This window comes from Myodes glareolus, chromosome 3 (genome assembly GCF_982192425.1).
Source record: "Myodes glareolus chromosome 3, mMyoGla1.1, whole genome shotgun sequence".
Taxonomy (NCBI): Eukaryota; Metazoa; Chordata; class Mammalia; order Rodentia; family Cricetidae; genus Myodes; species Myodes glareolus.
This window is the reverse complement of record NC_142028.1, coordinates 66,501,644-66,523,620: the sequence shown is the minus strand read 5'-3', so window position 1 is coordinate 66,523,620 and position 21,977 is coordinate 66,501,644. Positions and strand designations below refer to the sequence as shown.

The 21,977-nt window shown below is 46.6% G+C and overlaps 1 protein-coding gene across 1 annotated transcript in view; it reads left to right on the top strand.

Moving 5' to 3' along the window:
• The window catches only part of Csmd2 (CUB and Sushi multiple domains 2), a 562,459-nt gene that overhangs the window by 46,341 nt on the left and 494,141 nt on the right, over positions 1 to 21,977 (top strand). Inside the window, exon 2 of the mRNA XM_085686610.2 lies at positions 20,400 to 20,616. Within this exon, the coding sequence (XP_085542736.1) occupies positions 20,400 to 20,616 (217 nt within the window). The remainder of the gene's footprint in view (positions 1 to 20,399; positions 20,617 to 21,977) is intronic.

Here is a 21,977-nt window from a genome sequence, read left to right as displayed (position 1 = left end):
TGGGATCAGCCCATTAGATGGTTGTAATTGGAGACTTCTCGTTTGTTTCCCAGCTGCCCAGACCCAAATAACCACACAGAATCTATATTAATTACAACACTGGCCAATAGCTCAAGCGTATTTTTAGCCAGCTCTTTTGTCTTAAATTAACCCATTTTTATTAATCTGTGTATTGCCACAAGGGCATGCCATTACCTCATATTCTACATGTCTGGTTTCCTTGTGGTTGGCTGGCATCTTTGTCCTTCGGCAGCTACATGGCTTCTCTCTGACTCCACCTACTCTCTCTCTATATCTCTGTTTGGATTTCCCACCTGGCTGTACTCTGTTAAGCCATTGGCCAAAACAGCTTCTTTATTAACCAATGGTAATAAAACATATTCACAGCATGCAGAGGGGAGTCCCTTTTCTGGGATCAACCCATTGGACAGTTTCCTTTAAGTCTCACAGGCTTGATTACTTCCTTTTCTTCATTCTCTTGTTCCTCTGACTCAATAATTTCATGGGACTTGTCCTTGAATTCATGTATTCTTTTGGTCATTGGAACTCTTCAATGAAATTTTATTCATTTTAGAGTTATTTTTATTTATATGTCTTTGTGTGTGTGTGTCTCTGTGAGAGTACATGTATGTTTCCAGCAGTGCCCTTAGAGGACATCATATCCCCTGGGGCTGGAGAAACAGGCAGTTGTGTGCAGGGGGCCAAACTGAGGTCCTCTGGGAGGGTAGGGAGTGTTTTTAACTACTGAGCCATCTTTCCAGCCCTCCAGTGAAATTTTGCTCTCAATATTATGTTCTTCAGTTCCACAGTGTCTGTGGTTATTTTGTTATTTCATCTTTCCCACTTTGTTGTTGCAATGGTTTCCTGACTCCATTGGTTTTTCTATCTGTGTGGCCTTGAGGCTCATGGGCCTCTTCAAGATGTCATTTCGAATTCTCTGGTAACTCATAAGTGTATTGTTTTTAAATGTTGGTCTCTGGTTCTTTAACTTGGATCATATTGTCTTTTCTACGTCAAGTACTAGAGTAACAGGCATGTACCACCGTGTTTGGGCCTTGCCACCTTTAAATGTCATGCCCTCTAGGCACTCTCTCCCACTGTCTCTCAGTAGGGGCTACTAGATCAAGGTATTCCAGACTAACATGGAATTGAACGTGTGCTACTGTTTTGTTCACCCATGTTAGTCAGGAAAGCATCCATACTTCTGGGCACTTGGGAGATGGGCCTGCTTTTAAGAGGATGCTGTGGCTCTGGGATTTTCTCAGGAGCCAGAGGATGTGGCTCCCAGCTCTGCCACTGTGATTTGCCCTCATGTGTTGTCCTCTGTCAAGACACTCATGGCCATACTCATGCTTCTGTTGTGATTGGCATAAGTCAAGGGTAAAGGTCAGAAAAGATGTGTTTCCAGGAGACTGAGGGGCAGAAATACTTCCCAATAAAGTTAAGAATTCTGAGGCCTGAAGCCAAGGAGGAGCAGAACTTGACTCAGAGCAGCAGAGATGAGGCTGGGTCCCACCCACTCAGCCAGTATCCCTCAGCTGTGACCGCTGTTGGGAGGTCATGCTGTCTTGTGGAGAAGCCTTAGTGAAGAAGCATTGACCTTCCATAGTCCCACAGTCTTTAAATCCACAAAATTTTTGCATCAAATCCTCAGCCTGGGGACCATGTGGATTCTAGAAACTCGTACCAGACTGTGCTAACTCCAAATTCCCCTGCTGGGAGGCAAATATATTCATTCATTTATTCAATAAATAATTACGATTATTTTCAAAGGTGGAATTTCCTGCCCCCGTCTCTGTCTTGATAGTTTTACTTCAGTATGCACGCAGGAAAAGGGGACTGGCATTAGAGACATTTTTTGGAGCTCTTGTAAGGTTCTGGGTACCTTATATTTGGATTCAGAGCAAGCCATTTGCTGGGAATCCTCTACAAAGTGTTCAGGGATAGTACTCAGTGCTGGAGTGGGGAGGATGCTGGGACATTCAGCATGTCATCTGGAGCTGGGGCTGACCAGAGTGAGTGAGGGGCTGCATTAACAAAGACCATGAGGGTCAGAACTGGATGTCTAGGGAAATGGTCATGGAAATGATGCTGGGAGACTGGGGCCACTGGGGTCCCAGAAGCAGGTTCTGGGCCAGACCCTTGCAGATGCCCAGGCTCAAGTGTAGTTTACTGTGGTTAACTTGTATATGGGGAAAGGACAATGATAGAACCATTAGGATTTACTTCTATAGAGATGTTTAGGGTAATGTATCTCTTAACTGTTCTCTAGCAACATTTTAGATTATCTGTTACCCACTCAGAAATACTTTTTCTCTCTGTTCACTCAAGCTCTGTGTCTATCTCTGTCGAGAGAGAGAGAGAGAGAGAGAGAGAGAGAGAGAGAGAGAGAGAGAGAGATGACAAACGAATGACTTAAAAATAAATTCTCTTCCAGGTGAGATATGCCATGTTGTCCTCCCTCTGGGAACAGGGAGAGGGGACAAAGCTGTCAAGAAGTCGTCTTGTCATATCCTACTAAGGGACAACAAAACCTTCTTAGCTGCAGCCAGCATTTTCAGTTAGCATCTCAGCTCTCCATGATGCACATGGCATGTGGCCAGCTCTGTCTATTCTCCCCCTCTTTCTCCCTCTGCTCTGCCTTGTCCTTCCCTGTCATTCCACCACAGTATAGAACAAGTATGTTAAGATCTCTTTCTCGAGTCAGATAAAGCGATGTTTGATCCCCAGTTTTGCCAGCTTTTTCTTTATGTGTGGACGTGGCTGGGTTATTTGTACGAACCCTTATTTGGTAACCAGGGCTAAAAGTGACTAATACATGTAAGAAACCCACATAGTGTTGGATAGCAGGTGACGGCGCTTCCTTTGACTGTCTGCTCACTGATATCTGAATCCCATGCTGCGCCTTCTAGGATGCAGTAGAAAAGAGGTAGGCCATACTCTCTGACACCAGGGGCTCACTATGGTGGAGGGGCATCTTGAGAAGTGGCGAGCAGATTGTACCCAGAATCCACTCTGTCCAACTATGATTGCCCTGAGTGCTGATCTCTGACTCTTCTGTCCCCAAATGCTTTCAGATAGAGCCATGGCAACTGCTTGTGCTCTCTGAGCCTGTGGTTGTCACATGGATTTTATTACTGTAAGTGCACTAGATTATAGTCCGCTTCTTTGTTCACTCAGCTATTGTTTCCTGAAGGCTTACTATGTGATAAGCACTATTCTGTTTGGTTGGGATGCATCAGTGAATGAATCAAAAAAAATGTTCTAGCAGGAGAAACCAAACAATAAACACAGTATGAAAGTAAGTGCCATAGAGTGCCATAGAGAGATACACTTTACCAAAGAAAAGGCATATGGAATGGGTCAGGGCATCCAAGGAGCCAGGGGCAGGGGCAAGCAGTGAGTTGATCTTTCATAGAGGGTAGTCAGAAGACCTCATGCAGGAGGCAATGCTGAACAGAGATTTAAAGGAAGAAAGCAAAGTGAGCTTGGCTTCTCTGGAGGAAGAAGGAGGGGAAACCAGGTTCAAAGGCTCCAGGAAAAAACATGGCCCATTTATTGGGGGAGCAGGGGGTGCAGATATGTCCAGAGAGATGGGAACAAGAGTAGGAAGCTCCAGGAGCATAGAGGCTGTCTGCCTTGTGCCTAGCTTGGGCCAGAAGCAAACAACCCCTCCATGTTAAATCTCTATTGGTTCCCAGGCTGGTCTGAGCTGAGGCAGGCCAGGACTGATCCCCCGCTAATTAGCTTGGGCTTTCCCTTTGGATGGGAGAAATTTCCAGATCACCAGCAGAGCTCATGCACAATTCAAATGTCCAGTTAGGGGCAGGAAAACACAAAGCCCTTTTCGTTTGCATGCAAAACGGGCAACACATCCGCTGAAGATGGGGGGAGACAGGGCGAAAGCCCCCTGAGTGTCTTCATTTGAAGAAGCCTGGGCTGGGCTGGCCTTATAGTTGTTGTGAGTGTCTCCACCAGAGGCATTTTCAAAGGGACTGAATGAGTAAGGGGTTGAGGTTGCTACAGAGGAAGGCAAGGCTGTGTCTAGCAGGTTGTGTGCTGCGGTTCTCAGACCTTTGCTGTCAGATTGGAGCTTTCTTACTCTTCATCTCTTCGTCTCCTGCCTATCCTCCTCCTTGTCATTGGGTGCACAATACCCGGAACCTAAGGAAAGCACTTTTGTGGGGTCACCGTTCTCCCTCACCCCTCACCCCCAGATTCCTATGGCGAATCACTTTAGACAGGAACCCTGCTTCCTTCTCAAACAAGGCTGAATGGCACAGCATGCACACTTCCAGAGTCAATGTCCTTCTCAGTCCCTTTTCCTTGCTCTTCTCCCCTCTCCTTTGTCACTATCTAGCCACTATTTTTTCATTTCCCACCCTAGGATATGTTGCCCAGGTATCCCCAATGATTCATCTATCTGCCCACCCGCCCACCCACCCTCCCACCCGGCCACCCGCCCATCCATCATCCATCCATTCATCCATCCATCCGTCTGTCTGTCAGTCCGTCCGTCCGTCCGTCTATCCATCATGGACTTGTGCTCAGGAGAAGCAGCTGCACCACAGGACTTTAGTACTTCAGCACCATGGACAGGGCACCCCATCGCTGTCTTCTATGTGGCTCGAGAACCCTATGTTATTGACAGAACTGGGACTTTGGATAACTGAGCAACACAGCCATGCCCCTTGCTAGTGAATAGCAGAGGTAGAGGCCCAGGCTTTTAGATTCTTCCTGTTAAACCATGTAAGGATTTTAACATTTGTTTTGCTTTGTTTGTTTTCAAGACAGGGTTTCTCTGTGTAACAGCCCTAGCTGTCCTGGAATTCGCTTTGTAGATCAGGCTGGCCTCAAACTCAGAGAGATCTGCCTGTTTTGCCCTCCAAGTGCTGGGATTAAAGGTGTGCACCAGCATGCCTGGTTTCACCATTTTTAAACCAACAACTTTATTTTATTTGTTTAATGCTTGTGTGTTCACTTGCATACACACATGAGCACATATGTGATATTGTGTATTTGGCGGTGGGGGGGGTCAGAGGGCAACTTGTGGGACTCAGTTCTCTCCTTCCAACATCTAGGTCCCAGGGGTTTTGAACTCACCCAATCAGACTTAAGGCCAAGTGCCTTTACTGGCCTGATTCTCAGGCAAACAAAGGGCTTACTGGTCTGCTTCTCTTTGGACTGAGGCCACTTCCACTATGAAAAGATCAGACCAATTCATGTCCACGGGTTTTTTAATGGATAAAACTGCAAATAGAGATCCAGCATAAGTACATAAAGGCACGGGTAATGACCGCACATTAATCTGCTCATTCCGCAGATGCAGGCGGAGCGCTGTGAGGTACCACCACCTGGCTGTGGATTTGGTAGAAAACCCATTGTGGTCTCACACTTTCGTCACTCCATTTCTGTTAGCCAGATTCCTGTTGCTATTTTCTTATTTTCCTTCTGGGAAGCCCCAAGTGTACAGCTCTCCCCATGTGGTTTCCCCTGGGTTGCTATGTGAGAACCTGCTGTTGTGGGCTCATGCCCCAAGTAAGAGAAAATTGGCAGAACCCTAGGAGTTCCATCTGACCTAATTGATAACAGAGGAAAGAGGTTCTTAAGCCGAAGATAATGCGGAAAGTGCTCCAGGAAGAGGCTAAACTTTCTACATCCTCTATCGCACATCTTCCATCCATCCATCCATCCATCCATCCATCCATCCATCCATCCATTCATCCATCCATACATCCATCCATGAATGATGGAGTAGTAGGTAAGGAGGTAGAATTTTGCCTCCTATTGCCTAAGGTTAATTTCTGCTTTTATGACTTATTAGCAACCAATCTTGGGAAAGTTACCCAATTTTCCTGAATCTCAGTTTTCTTATCTGTGAAATGGAAATTATGATAATAGTGTCCATCTAATGCAATTATGAGGATTTATGAAATGGATTGCTACATGTAAAATGCATTAGACAACAGAACTTGGCACAGGAAAAAAACCACAGAACGACCCATGACTAGACCCTAAGCTCCAGAAGATCAGAGGTCATGCCCTGGACAGTGCTATTATTCAGATGAGGACGTGGGATCAATCAAGCCTTGGGTGTTGGGCCTACTGCTTGGTCTTTCTCCCTTGGGCCAAAAACCATAGCTCAAGGGTCTTTTCAGACTCAGACAACTCAGTGATAGTTCCCTGTTTTCATTCTGAAAGAGCCAGCAAGGAATAGTCCCAGACCGGCAGAGATACCTGTCTCCAGACACACCTGGGTGCTTTGGTGAATGCAGCCAGAGACATGGCATAATCCAACCAGCAAGAGTCTGCCACCAGCAGAGAATAGATGCCCATGTTGTCTGGAATCCAGGACTCCTCAGCGGAGAACAGCTCCTGGCTGGTGGCATTTGATGATCATGAAAACAAGCGGCATCTAGATGGCCAGGCAGAGAAAATCGACTTTAGTCCACAGCGGTGGCTTCCGTGTTTGATGTGTCCAACAGAATCTGAGAGCCTGGAGGTGGAATTAGGAAGCCGAGTGGCTTGAGATTATTCCCACAGAGCAATTGGTTGTGGTTCAGGGACAGGCTTGCTGCCTGGCCTCTCCTGCCATGCATTGTGTCCTGTCTTTGTTACCCGTGTCCTGGGGTTGAAAGGAAAAAGGATCCCTGGTTGGTTTTCATGTCCCTGAAGGACATGACTGTGCTCAGCTCTGTCTAGTAAATCCTAGGCTCTGATCTGAGGTGCTAGATGCAGAAGACAGCCAGGGCTGTGGCTTTGAGAGCTTGTCCCCAGATGGTGACTGCAGTCCTTGGAGCCAGCCAAGGGGGAAGGGGCAGTGGCCCGGAACATCCTGAGCTTTGCCTTTACTGGTCTGGGTTTGAATTCCAGTTCTTTTACAGCTACTGATTTAACCCTGAAGTGTTCCCATGTCCCGTTTCCTCGACATGCACGAACAATACAGAATAACGGGTTTTGGTGTAACACTGTCATATACGTCGTTGTGTGTTTCAGTCATAACCCCCTCCCCATTGCACTTTCTTGTCCTCCCTCTTCTCCCTCTTTGTCCCCTGCATCTTCTCAGGGGAAAAGTCATCTTCCTTTGACTTTCTTATTTCACACCGTTTTAAGGTAGGAGTGTGTGTGTGTGTGTGTGTGTGTGTGTGTGTGTGTGTGTGTGTGTTGTTAAAAATGTCAAGGGGCACATGCATGAGAGGGGAGGAATCTGGTTGTATTTGCACATGTGGAGGTCAGAGGTCGACATCAGATATGGTCCCCTATCGCTCACTCTGCACCTTAGCTTTTCTGAGACAGGGTCTCTTACTGAACCTGAAGCTTGCTTATTTAGCTATATAAAGTCCCTGGGAGCCACCTGTCTCCCCCAGCACTAGGGTTACAGACACATGCAGAAGCATCAGGTGTTATCATCACCCTGATGAATGCAGGGATATGAACTCAAGTCTTCCTGCTTGCAACAGCGAGCCCTTTATCAGCTCTTCATGTATGTTTTTTTCCTATCTAAATTCCATATATAAGATCTTGAAAACACGTAATGTGTGTCTGTCTGAGTCTGGCTATTCTGCTCAACACAATGGTCTCTAGTTCCATCCATTTTCCTGAAAATGATATAATTTCATTGAATGTGTTTTTAAACCTTGAAGAACCCAAGGCCTTCACCTTGAAGTGACAAGGCCGGAGGTGTAACAGCCATTGCAAAGGGCCACTGCACAACCTGCCTCCCTTCTCCCCCACTCTGACTGCTCTCCAGCTCTGCCAGGAACCAGAACTGCCTGGAACAAAGCAGCCCTCCCCCTTCCTGCTGAATGAAAGGTTGGATTTAACTTGGGCCTCTGAGATTCTCACTGGAACCAGGGGGAGTTCCTAACTTGGATGGGGGAAATTACATCTTTATTTGAAACTTAGCATTCCTATCAGTCATGCACACAGACAGCAAAGCACACCAGTGTTAGTTGCACCTGTGAATTTGCCCCTGATATGATCACAGGTTATTTCCATAAAATATTACAGCTGCTAAAACCATCTTCACAGCCATTGTCAGTTCTGCTGCCAGTTCCTGATGGCAGTGAGCTCACGGACAAATGCGGGCCTCCAGTACTATATAACAAAATCTCAAAATATTTTTGAAAACTGTATTTCAGCATAGTTGGTTGCCATTTGCAATTCTTCATAATGTTTTTTCCTACACGTTTGAAGCGATCTTTCGCAAAGGGGTCACCAGGCTGCTCAAGGGAATCTTGGTACAAAAAAAAAATGACAAAAATCTCCTGAGGGGAATAAAACCATGTGAGAGGTTAAGTTCCCACACGTATTAGAGAATTAGAACAGTTCTCCACTGGGTGTGATTTCCCCAACCTCAAAGGCGGCGGCGGGGGGGGGGGTGGGGACACTTGTCAATTCTGGAGCGGTTCTTGGTTGTCATAAATGAGAGGTGGTATCTAGTTGTCCTGTGAATAGAGACCACTGACATCGCTAAGCTTTCTTCATGCCCAGGAAAGACCCCAAAACAAAGATGCTTAAAAATGTCCGTAGTGCTGAGATTGAGAACTACTGGGTTAGCTGCTCAGTCGTCTGGGCACCTTTGATTCTTACATCTGCTGGGGGAAAAAATAGCCTCTAACTTCATTGAAAATATCCACGATCACCGTTTCATTCAACACTTGTTGCGCTTCTACTATGCTTGCCTGAGCACCAGGACCATGGAGGGGAGTGTGTTGAGGCAGCTCTGTGGCTGAAGGGCAATAGGATATGACCTTCTGAACTTAGGTGCTGCCGAGTGCCAGACAGTGTGCTGACTGCTGGTTGTCATAGCTTCCCGGAATCTGGCCTTTGAGTCTCTCTCAGAGCATCTGGCTATAAGCTGTAGCCCTGCCCTGATGGGACCTAGGGGAGACACAGATGTTTACATGTGTTTCATAGGGCCTCTTTGTCCTGGCAGATATCCTACTGGCTGTCAACCTGTGATCCTCTTGTAGGAGCCTCGGCTCATTGGCGTGGATTGCTTTTCTTGACTTAACTTGATCTTACTGGTATATTCCACAACAGCTCTTCTCTGGAAGAGTTCTGACAGGAGAGTTAGGCTTGGGTGTGCCCATCAGGTGAGGAAAGCAGCTCAGGAGAGTGCTGGAAACACTAGCATTGCTCATACTACCTCCATTACTCCAGTGTTTATTGCTTCCAGATCCTAGAAAGAAGAAAACAGCCTTTCTCCCAGGATCAATGGGAAGGGGGAAATTGTGGGGAATACCCATACTCAGAGGGTGGGGTGCAGTGGCCAGAGAAATGAACCTGTGAGTCAAGGCCTTTATTGGGGTGCAGAGTGTTGTTCAAGTGCGTTCTCCGTCAGATGTTCTAGCTGGTAATTTAGAGCAATCAGGTTCAAGTTCCAGGACATCATGCTGCGATTTTATACAGTCCATTTGGGGCATAGGGGTGAGAGGAGCAACAGGCAGGCCATATCTCACTGCCCCTTAGGCAGGTGGTCGAGACTGGGATCTGAATGAGGCACTGTGAGGGAAGGGAAGATTGGAGGGCCATGATTGCATTGGGGCAGCTGAAGAGTCTTCTAAGAAACTCAAACCTGTATTTCAAATGGATGCTGAAGCAATGAGACAGAGTAATACACTCACCTGGGGCTAGGTTGGATGGAATAGGTCGTGGTCTGCACCCTCACAGCATCCGTATCTCAGGAAAGACAGATGCTAAACAATGGGTTATGACCCAGACCCAGTAGAGTTGCAAGGCTGCCTGAGAACACATGGCAGGGTACTTGTGTGTGTGTGTGTATGTGTGTGTGTGTATGTGTGTGTGTATGTGTGTGTGTGTGTATGTGTGTGTATGTGTGTGTGTGTGTGTGAATGTGTGTGTGTGTGTGTGTGTGTGTGTGTGTGTGTGGTGGGGGTACCACTCAGTGTAAAGGGACTATAAACTAAAGGGTGAGTGGAGTTGGTGGAAATGAGCTACAAAGAAAGGAAGTTTCAGTCAGAGAAAGGAACACATTACAGATCTCAGAGTGAGTGACACCATGGACCATCACTGGACCCCAAAGGAGACCGACTCCAGCTGGAGCATCCGTTAGGAGGTGTCAGGATGCAAGCCTGGGAGAAGAGCAGGGGCAGGCTCCTGAGGAACATGGGTGCCCTGACTGGGACCAAGGGAGGAACAGCCGATGAAGGGCATTAGGCAAGAGTGCCAGGGTGTCCTGGTTTCTTGGAAAGGGGAGAGAGAATTGTTCAACCTGGGACACTGTTGAGGTCGCCATGTCACGCGAGTGTGGAACCACGAGGTAGCTGACTAGGTGAAGATAGATAGCCCCCAAGCAATTGAGAAGATGAAGAATAAACCATGGGATCCTGACTTAGACCAAGAGGAGTCTAAGCAATCTGGATGGAACTAATTTCTGTGCAATGTTCAAAATGAAGGACGATTGTGTTGGATTGAGAAATGATTGGGGATGAAAGGACGGAGCTATCTGGGGGATGTTAGACTGGAAAGAATGTTGGAGGAGAGGGGAGGGTCCTTTATCTGCCAGTCACCCACTAGGAAGGCTCTGGAGAGGTGGGCTATAGATTGAACATGGAACAGCGAGTTAGACTCAGCAGAGGAGGGTGCACCAGGCAAAGTATCCAGAACTGTGAAGGCCTGAAAGGACCTGGGGAGTTCACAGTAAGGCATCTGTTGGTCATGTATGGAAAGCACGAGGCGCTGTGAGAGGAGTTAAGCTGCAGCTGGCACCAGCATCCTGGATGCTGAGGAGTCCTTGGTCCTTTCTTCAGGGGTTATTGAAAAGCCAGTGATGCTGCTAGGCCCAGCCTCTGCCATCTGCATTCAAGATGCCCTGCCAAGAAGCATCATAGAGATGGGCCAGTAGCCAGTGGTATATACACCGGAGGTGTTTAGTGGTGTCCGTATGACTAGTGGGGTACCTTCGGTCATGATGATTTATCCAGCATCTGCCACCGTCTCCTGCAATTCCTCTTCAGGCAGGTTCATTAATTGCAAGGCTTTGACAAATCCGTATCACCAGCCCAGACTGCACTCCCAGACACCACTCACCAGCCTAATTGCCTTCTGGCCATCTTTGCCTGCATGTCCCACTGGTATCTCCAACTAAATTTGTCCAAAATTGACCTTATCAGTCAATAAATATTTACAGAATTGAATTGGATTTTCCTGCCAAATTTCTCAAAAGAGCTATCTCCTCAAAAATTATCATTATTTCTAGACAACACGATTGTGTACCTAAAGCACCTAAGGGAATCAACTGAGGAAAATTTCCGAATTAAGAACCTGGTTGGATGTGAGATGAATATGTAAGAAATCAATGGGCTTTCTGTATATTGGTAATAACGGTTAGAGAAATTAGGAAAAATGTTGTTTGCTTGAGCAACAAAAAGTACATGAATTTCCTGCACAAGATGGGGTAGGACTTACATAAAGATTTGTACAAATCTCCCCTCTAGGGTTGACTTGTATTTATTGATCATTTGCTGTGAACCAACTATTTACTGAAAGGTGAGCCATGTAGCTGGTGTTACCCTATCTGCCTGCGCAGCCATCTCAGAAGGGGCTTTTCACTTCAGTTATTTAAGTGTTATTTATTAAGGCTTGTCTGTGCATACATGCATGGACATGCGTCACAATGCATGTGGAGGTCAAAGGTCAACCTTTGGGGGATCGGTTCTCTCCTTACAAGGGTTCCAAGGATTTGATCGCCAGGTTTGTATGGTAAAGCACTTTTGCCTGCTGAGCCATCTTACTTGAGCATAGTGTTCATTTTCAAAGAGCTGAAACCAAGTCTCAATGAGTCTACAGAAATAGCCCATATGGTATTAAAGTGGCAAACATGACATTTGAATCCAAGACTTTGGCTTCTGAATTCTGTCCCTGTTACCTGTCCATTCATCTACCTCCCAAATGACCCGTATATTGTCCCGTGAAGTCAGTGGGTATTTTCTGAATGCTATAATAAAGATTCATTCATCTCACTTAATCATCTACCGAAAAACTATGTACTGAGTTCCCGCTACAGACAATTATTGGATTGCATACTAGAGAGACAATCTGAATGCAATCTCCAGGAGGCTCTTGATGAAGACAGCCACACATACACATGTCATTATATCACCATTGGTAGAAGCAACGATGCTCAGAATGAGTGATGAGCGGGCAACAGGCTACTCAAGGATGCCTTGAGAATTGTGGGCAGGCTTCTGGAGGAGGTAATGAAGCTCTAAGTGTCTGCAGTTAGAGGCATAGCTGTGTGCAGAGCTGGGTGGGCGATTAGCGTTTGTTCATTCATTCAGCCCCTGTGAGCATCATTTAAGGGCCAGGTGCAGGCTTGGGGGCCAGACAAACCCCAGAGAATAAATAGGGCCCTGCTGTCATGGGGGGCACTTTTGGAGGCTAGGTGGCCATGCAGATTGTCACAATACACAAGTGCTGGTTTTAGAAGAGCAAGACCTGGACCTTATCCATGGTGACCTCTGAAGGTGTGACACTGGCTTGAACTCCTGAGAGAGGTGAGCACGTCAGTCAGATGTCAGTCAGACCTGCTACTGAAGCAGGAGGTTTGTGGGAGGGGCCAGAGAGCCAGAACGTGCCAGGGTCATGAGGAAGGCACGTGATGGGCTGTGGGTGCATCCCCAATGCGTGGCAGCATGTTACGGGATGGTGGTCAGGAGAGAGGAGGCAGGAAACAGGCAGTGGGTGCTTTAAGGCTTTGGGGCCAGGAAAGGACTTTGTCTTCTTTTTCTGATGACTGTGGTGAACAGCTAACAGATTCCTGGTTGAGCGACTTCGTCATTGTAAATAGAGAAGGAATGTAACCGACAATGAGAGAGATAAGTGCGGCTGCTCATATAAACTGAATGTTTTAATCTGTTTTAATCTCTGTGCGGAATCTAAGCAAAACCAAAGGCACACAACCAGGTGGAAAACAATGCTGGTACCAAACAGGATGGAAGATTAAGAGCTTGGTTCTATAGGGTGAATGCAAACAGACAAGAAAGAGCAAGGCTGGATGTAGGAATTGAGAGAAAAGTTTAGAGCACTTCTGTGTCAAATGTAATAAGATTAAAAGGCACATGGAATGCAGAGAGGATTTACATGTAATATACATGCTATATAAATATGTAAATCACTAGAAAAATGATTGCAAAAAATGAGTAAAGTATTTCATCTGATTGGTCACTCCCAAGAGGAAGAATTAAAATGATTAAGAAAAGGTGAAGTGTTATATAATGGTGTGTGTCTACAATACCAATTAAGGCAGGAGAATTTTGAGTTTTGAGCCAGCCTGGGCTACATAGGAAGACCCAATCTCCCTCCCTAAAATAAAAGTAAAAAAGATGAGAAATAATGGAAGAGGAGGAGGAAATGGAGAGAGGGAGAAGAAAGGAGGAAAAAGAAAAGGAAAGAAGAATTGGAGAGGTGACAGTGGATATGAACACTTGGAATATAAGAATGAAGACTTAAGTTCAAATCCATTGTACTCATGTAAAAAGCCAGGCATGGTTATAGGTAAGTCCCCAACCCAACCCCAGCACCATGAAAGGTAGAGATTAGAGATGCCCTTGGGCTTGCCGGCCACAGGCCTTGCTCTAGGTTCAGGAAGAGATCCTGCCTCACATGAAGGAAGTCGAGAGTGACAAACAGAATGCCGAGGTCCTCCTCTGGCCTCACACATTTGTTCATGGGCATGTGCAATTATGTACAGATGCCATAGAACTAACACACACACGTGTCCACACACGAGCATGTGTACACATGCCAAGGAAAAAGCTAGATATAATTCTGAGTCAATCAAATTCGCGAAACCTTCTCAGGAAGACAATTCACAATGTTGGGTAAGATGCCTGGAGCCTGGCATTTGTAGACTCAGCTGTGAGAAAATTAACCGGCACACACGTTCTGGAAGGCATTTTGGCAATCTAGACTCATAGCCACAGGGAACTTCATCCTCTTTGACACAGTAACCTGCATGTTTGAAGGTTTGTCATTGAGAAATCATCTAAAAACAAATAAATAAAAAAACTTCCCATCCACTTCTCTGGGGTTGTTCTTGAGTCTTTGGCTTTGTGGAGTAACCATATTAACCAGAGCCCCGGGATCAGGAAGACCATTGTGGTTACTGGAAGAGAGAAGATGCAAGGGGCCCTCACGGGTTTTCCATCCCCACCCCCAGACACTAAAGGGCTCCTGGCCATGTGAGCCCCGGCTTCCAGTTCATCAGCATCTCTGGCGGCAGCAGGTGCACTGGGTTTTAACTTTCTCGACTTACTGACATCCCTTTGATTTCAGAGAAGCTTCCAAATGAACCCCACTTTCATTCCTTTCTAACTATATCCAACAGTGCCCACTGCAGAGGTCAGTCGGGCTGGGTTTACAGTGTCCCGGCAAAGCGCAAAGCTGGGTGCAGTGACCACAGAAATGGACGCCCATCCTGGGCCTCTGGCCATGGAAACCCACTTTCTCCTGCACCGACTGGCATCCAGACCTTGCTCTGGTACAGGTTGCATTTATAAACAGGATTAAAGAAAGAAAAGATCCAGAAGTGATTTAGATGGTTGTGCTTGGGTAAATTCTAGGCTAACTGTACATTGGGACATTGGGCGTCCTTTTAAGATACAGTTTATAGCTGGGCAGTGGTGGCGCACGCCTGTAAGCCCAGCACGTGAGAGGCAGAGGCAGGCGGATCTCTGTGAGTTCGAGGCCAGCCTGGTCTACAAGAGCTAGTTCCAGGACAGGCTCCAAAGCTACAAAGAAACTCTGTCTCGGAAAAAAAAATAAAAGCTGCAGCTTATGTGCCGTTTCAGTATCTTGGGGAAAAAATTCATGTTGTGTTTACTGAATTGTTATAAAAGAAAACCAAGAAATGACCTGAATGGCCATACACAGAGGAATGACTGAACACATTGAGATACATCCATGCCAGGCAACATTATACATTTATTTAAAAAATAAGTTAGAGCTGTAGCTACTGACCCGAAAGGTGTCCCCAACGTATTGTTAAGTTGGGAAGCAAATTGCAGAGAAATGAGCTAACCCACAATCTCATTTTAAAAACAAAATCATAGAATTTCTCCCAGAATGTGTCTATATGCTTGCATGAGAGAAGAGGAGGCACTGGTGGGGGTTGGTGGGCTACCATCTTGGATGCTGACCTGGGTAACTGGTCAGTGCTTAAGAAAGGGAATATAGTATGTCCTCCTAGCTCAGCCTGTACAGTAAGAGTCCTAAAGAAACAAGGCTGTAAATAGAGTTATTTATGCCTGAGTGTCTATGTGTATTATAAGTAGACACTGCCTTTTGTAATCTAAGTGGAAGGATAATTTACTACAGAGCCCTCCAAAGAATATGTATGATATTTTCTAAACAATTTTAACTGTGCATGGAAGTGTCTAGAAAATGAAAACATTAATAGCCATCGCCTCTGAAAAGGAATGTGAGATTAAAATCATTTCATCCTTTGAAACCTGGCCTGTATTTTTCAAGTGCGCTACAGAGAGCAAAGTGTATGCTATGACTTCACATACGGCGGCCTCGCACCCTCCCGCTGGCCAATCCTGCCTCTGCCTGGAACAGCCTAGCCTCCACTCACCTTGCTCACCCCTTCTTGTTCACCTTCACTGGAATTGATGGCATCTTCTCTGCAATTGCTGATTGAATTCCGGGCACTGGGCACGTGCCAGGGCCAGTACTGAGCTCTCAAGCTACAGGATCTTACTTCCAGAGGGACCGGTCAGATAACAAACTGAGTGATCTCATCCAAGACTCTCTTCGTAGTCTCTCGGTGACATCCTCCACTTTCTGTCACTTTCCCTAAGAGCTCCCTCTAGTCTCTTCCTCCATTGTCTCTGTCTTCTGACTGTCACTTTCACCCTTCCTGGCCCATTACGTGGGTTATACGGGCATTGTCCTCAGGGCCCATGTTCTGAGCCCCTCTGCTTCCCTTTATAGTAGGAAAGATCATTGGTAGATTCCAGGTCAGTGTCTCCAAGCTTGGACAGGATTGAGCTGGGGCAGCCATCCCTATAGTGAGGACGGTGGCAATATGGATACCAGTGGTTGTACTAGACATGAACGAGGTCAGATCTTAAGTTGAAACCTCTGAGGGGTCTAGACTTCAGAAACATTGCATGTACTCCTAAAGGTGTACTATTAAAGTACTGTTTCCATGGGTGGATGGAGGCCCTATCTAATCCATGATCTAGGCCCCATGGCTGATCATAGGATTGGTTTAGAGGAGCAAACTAATCAATGACTTAGTGCAGTGACATCACAGGCTTTCACGGCTCCGAGATGAAGCAGTCTTGGTGCCTATGACAGAAAGGGGGTGCCCAGGGAGAGGCACTTGGGCCCCTTGGAAGGCTGTAAAATGGAAGCTTTGTTTCTTTATTCTTGCAGTTGGGTGCCTTCATTTGTGAACTTGTTTATACCCTGTCCAGGCTCACATACAGTGTTCGTTCTGTTTGCTGTGGTTAGTAATCAGTACTCATTCTTTCATACTGAAGGAATTACTCTTCAGTCCAATGATTGCATGCCTTTTGCGCTTGTCTACTTTACACAACATATGCTCTCTCTCCCCTCTGGCTCTCACACACGCTCACACACGTTCTCACACATACCCATTTATCCACACACTCACACATACACACACGATACACACCGACACATATTCACACACTCCCATGTGCACATACATATATAGGCACACACATACACTCGTTTTTATATAAGACTGTTAACCTATAGTGTCTTCTAGGAAATTAGAAAAGCAGATAACATGGGTTTTTCTTTTTTTAACACATTCTTAAATGTGTTAAATTGATATATTTAAGAATTTTTAAAATTCTTAAATTGATATATTATCTGAGTTTGGAGGATAATTCTTTCCTGAAATAGTTAATTATTTTGTTCTCCAAAAATATTTTTTTCTGTTTTCATTGATCAAGAAATATCTCTTTATCTCAGTTTTTGCATTAGCTGCATCTGTTCACTGAGAACCTCCTGCCCCAGATAGTTTCCCCATGCCATTCATGATATGATTTGATAGTCTTTACTGTGAGAATACTAATTTTTCTATCCTTTAAAAGACAATACACTGTCCAAATAGCCTATTTTCCCAGTTAAATTTAGGTATCACTTCCCTAGAGTTAAAGCATGCCTTTGGGCTTTTGATGAGCATTGTATCAGGCAGATAAATTAACTTTTCAATAACTCTTTGAGAGGTTAATATTATAAATTAACCTTTCAGTGCTTAGGCTTTTCCACTCAAGACTACATCATTTCTCTCCAATTATTCTGAATGTATTTTTTTTTTGGCTTTTTGAGACAGGGTTTCTCTGTAGCTTTGGAGCCTGTCCTGGAACTAGTTCTTATAGACTAGACTGACCTCGAACTCACAGAGATCCTCCTGTCTCTGCCTCCTGAGTGCTGAGAATAAAGGCATGCGCCACCACTGCCCTGCTTATTCTGAATTTTTAAAAACCTGTGCTTACACTTTTTCTTTCTCCCTTCCTCCCTCCCTCCCTCCTTCCCTCCCTCTCTCCCTTCCTCCCTTCTTCCCTTCCTCCGTTCCTCCCTCCCTCCCTCTCTCCTTCCCTCCCTCCTTCACTTCCTCCCTCCACTTCTTTTTCCCTTCCTTCCTCTATCCATCCCTTTCTTTGACCTTCTCTCCCTCTCTCTCTGCCTCTCTTAGCCCCTCTCTCACTCTCCCCCTCTGTTTTATGACACTGAGGGTAGAACCCGGGGCTTCACTCACCCCGGGTGAGCTCAGTAACATACACTACACCCAGGAATCTGCCTCCATGTTTCTCACTAGGTTCCTTTCTGTGTATACTATGCACTCCGCAGTTGCCATGAAAGGAAGTTTAGCCTCCTGCTTTCATCTGTGACTGACATGTACGAACCTTATTGATTTTGCATAGTTTGCATTGGGCTACTTTGCTGAGATTTCTCTTCGTTCTAATAGCTTTGTAATCGATTCTTCTGGGCTTCCCAGGCATATGAGCCTACTGTCTGCCCATTATCTCTTTGCAGTCTCCCTTCTCATCTCTTTCTCGGGCGTTGCACACTGAGCTCTTCCAGTCAGGCACGTGGTCCAAGGGAGGGAGGATGCTGACATCTCTGTCGCGTGTTTGATTCCTGTCAGATGCCTCATCTAAAGCACAGTGTCAGCGGCTGCTGAATGGAAAGGCAGTGCTCTGCCTTGCTCTGAATGCTTATGTTAATCAGAGTTACATGTCTGATTTTATTAAATGCCTCGTTAGCATTTATTCACAAGCTCTTAACTCCCCCCCTTAATGGAATACTTTGTATTAAGAGATTTCTTAATATTAAGGTCATTTTAGAGATTAAGTGTCCTTTGTCAGTTAATCCCTAAAGTGGCTGTAAAAAATTAGTGTTGAGTCAACTTATCAGCACAATCATAAAGGAAGTGTCCTGCCTACGTGACGTCCCAATACTGAGTAGCTGTGGCCTCATTCTTTTTTTTTTTTCCCTGAGACAAAGTTTCTGTAGTTTTGGAGCCTGTCCTGGCACCAACTCTTGTAGACCAGGCTGGCCTCCACCTCACAGAGATCTGCCTGCCTCTGCCTCCCGAGTGCTGGGATTAAAGGTGTGCGCCACCACTGCCTGACTGGCCCTGTTCTTTAACTCCCCTCTGCTCTAATTCTGCCTCTGTAAGTGAAGATATTAACAGTGTCCAAATGTGTGGCTGTTGTGAATTTAAGTCACTAAAGGCAGAGCTCTTAAACTGTCCAGACAAAGACTGTCTGGCTACGTGGGCCCTACTACTAGCTGACTGAGATCTGACTGTGTGCATGCCTGTTACTGAGATGGCAGGATTTAGAAATTTCAACCCACAGGGTTCCTGCTCTTCTGCTTACAGCCTCCCACATTCATGTGGAAGTGTGGAAGTGTGCTGTTGAGTCAAGTGCTGGCAGACGGAGGGCAAGGTGGCTTGAACTCAGCGCACTGCTAAGCCTTTGGCTGTGGACACAGGACTGAGGAAGGTGGGGCTTTGGCCCGGAAGCTGGAGCATAGGAAGGGAGAGCTTTCAAAGCACCAAACCACGTGGAGACCCCCCCGGCCCCCCAACACTGTGGATATTAGTTTTCTTTTCTTGTTGAAAGCAGAGAGGAGCCCCTGGATGTTGGAGGCAGTGGTGATGGGGATGACCCAGTCCTAGTTGAAAAGAGAAGAGATTGGTAAGGACCAGAGTACATGAATGAGTACTTGGGAGTCTAAGGAAGAGCTTGGTGTAATGGGGTGGACAGAGACACTGGCCATGGGCTGTGAAGAGAGGAAGATATCATTTCCAGTCTCTTGTAGACACCGTGACGGGGATACCATCCCATCCCCTAAGAGAGTGAGCGGCAGCCAAAGGAAGAGTGGGTGTGTGTCAAAGCAGTCGTCAGGCCTGGGGGCCCAGGAATGGCAGCTGGCTTGCACTGTGCAGTGTACGTCATCAGTGCATAAATGGGATGTCCTCTATGCTAGACCGAGGCAAGAGACTCCAGCATGGAGCCCGGAAAGGAAGCAGAGCATTCAGAGAAGGTACAGTGGTACAGGAGGGTCCCACATACTGGCTGTTTCTAGGGAGGTACTGGAGAACCAAGGAGAAATGCCACCTCGCCAACCCCTCCTAACCTCCCGCTTATCACTTATCGTCCTTTGAAAGCTCTGCTGGAGCCAGATCTGTGGCTGGGAAGCAGAGTGAAGCCTGAGCTTCGGCAGCAGCGTAAGTGGCTCAGAGAGACCTGTTAGCAGGAAGCTGGGTTGCACATCCCCAGCCCATTTGGTCTGGGACCTCACTGTACCTGCTTTCAGACAAACATGTAGGACCGTAAGGCAGACCTGATGGACATGGCCAAGGATGAGGGGACCTACTGTGGTTTCAATTAACTGTGGGCGGGAGGAGAGAGACTGCAGGAGGAGTGGCATGGAGCAGTGTTTATGAAAGATGAGTCTGAAGCACATTTGAAATTGGAAGCACCCTCAGTGCAGATGGGACAACAGGGTGTGCGTGAGAAATGTTCTTAAAGGGCTAGAAAGTAAGTAACTCCAACAATCCCATTTGGGTGGAGGAGGAAGGAGGGTAGCATGGGGCAGATGCGTTGGTAGCTGTGTTTTCTAGGGAAGGTGGGAGTGAGGCCAGGGAACAGAGAACCTCAGGTAAGAGAGGAGATTGGAGAGAGTCCCCCAGCTTCAGTATCACTGAACACAATGCACCACCCCTCCCCATCTTTCTTCCCTGGCTGCCAAGCCCAGGGCAGCCCATAGGAAGCACTTGGAAAAGTGACTGATGGTTGGTTCTCTTTGATAGTATTTCCACCTCTTGGAAACGTCTTGGAGTTCTTCTGGCCACGCTGAACTGCTTCCTTTTTCTCTTCCAGGACAGAACTGCACATTCCAACTGCAAGGTCCCAATGGGACAGTGGAGAGCCCAGGGTTCCCTTACGGCTACCCCAATTATGCCAACTGCACATGGACCATCACCGCGGAGGACCAGCACCGGATCCAGCTCGTGTTCCAATCCTTTGCCCTGGAAGAGGACTTCGATGTTCTGTCAGTGTTTGATGGCCCACCCCAGGCAGAGAACCTCCGTACAAGGTCCGTTCTCCCCACTCCCTATTGCAGATGGCTGGGCCCCGAGCCAAGCTTGGAGAAGAGAGGACCTCTGCTTTACTATTTAAGTTTCTGTTAGTATATAGCAATTACAAATAATAATGTATAGAATGTATTTTGAGTATAGTATAGTCGCTCTTTTGCCCCTCCCTTACTCCCACTGACCCCTTCACATCTTCCAATTAGTTCCCCTTCTTCTTTCATATCTTTCATGTTCTGATTTTATGTGTGAACCAAAGATATAGATTAGGGTTACTTTCCAGGGCATGGGTGAGGCCTTATTTGCAGGAGCACAGACACCTTACCAGTGCCCACACCACTGCAGAAAATGCATCTTTCTCACCTCCAGCAATCATTAACTACCTAAAAACATTCCCAGGAAGGGGAGAGGTGTGCCCCTCCCTCCCTGGAAGTCTTCTGCAGGGCATTGACTTCCTTTTTGTGAGGTCCTCCGTCAATACCTTTGTTTGCCGTTGTTTTCAGTGTAAGGTTTTGCCGTTGTAGCCCAGGATCTCAGATTTGTAATTCTCCTGCCTCGGTCTCCCGAGTGTGGGGTTTATTGACAGACTGCCTAGCTTCTCAGTTTCATTTAAGACACTCAATTCCTTTCTCTTTGAAGAATCCAATAGATGAGGCCATGTCAGGCACCTGGGAAAACTGGGTAAAAAGCAGAAGGGGTGATGGAGAAATTCCAGTCTTTTCACTGAAATTGATTTTGCCAGCACAAGTATATCTGTGTCTGTCTGTCTGTCTGTCTGTCTGTCTGTCTGTCTTTCTGTCATGTCCTCCCCACACTGAGGAATGCTGGTGTTTTTGCCTGGCTCCAAGTCACTGTGAGGCTGAAGGCTGTGAGCGATGGGTGGTGCTCTGCCATGCATCCTGGGTCAGGGACCATGGAGACCTGATAAAATTACCCTTGCATTTGGTGCCTTGTGTGTGGGACTAGAGCTGAGACTTTGGGATGGCCCTCATCCCTTTTAACGCCATCACATCTGGTGGAAGCTAACACCACGGAGAGGCTAAGATGGCCGACAGCTGGGCCACGGAGTTGCCTCCTAAGACAAGGAGGTCACAGAGGAGGAGGAGACAGAGGGAATTGCCCTCTGCAGGAACGGCAGGCTTCTGGGCAGAAAGTTCCAGGACAAGCTTATGTTTCGTTGGTGGCCTGGAGACCTGATGCTCTCCATCACAAACCTTGGTCCTGCCTTCTCACCTAGGCTTCCAAACTTCTCAGGTTGCTGAGGGGTTAATGGTTTAACCAGCCAAGTTTCTGTGTGTGTGTGTGTGTGTGTGTGTGTGTGTGTGTGTGTGTGTGTGTGTGTGTGTGTGTGTGTCAGGGGAAGGTC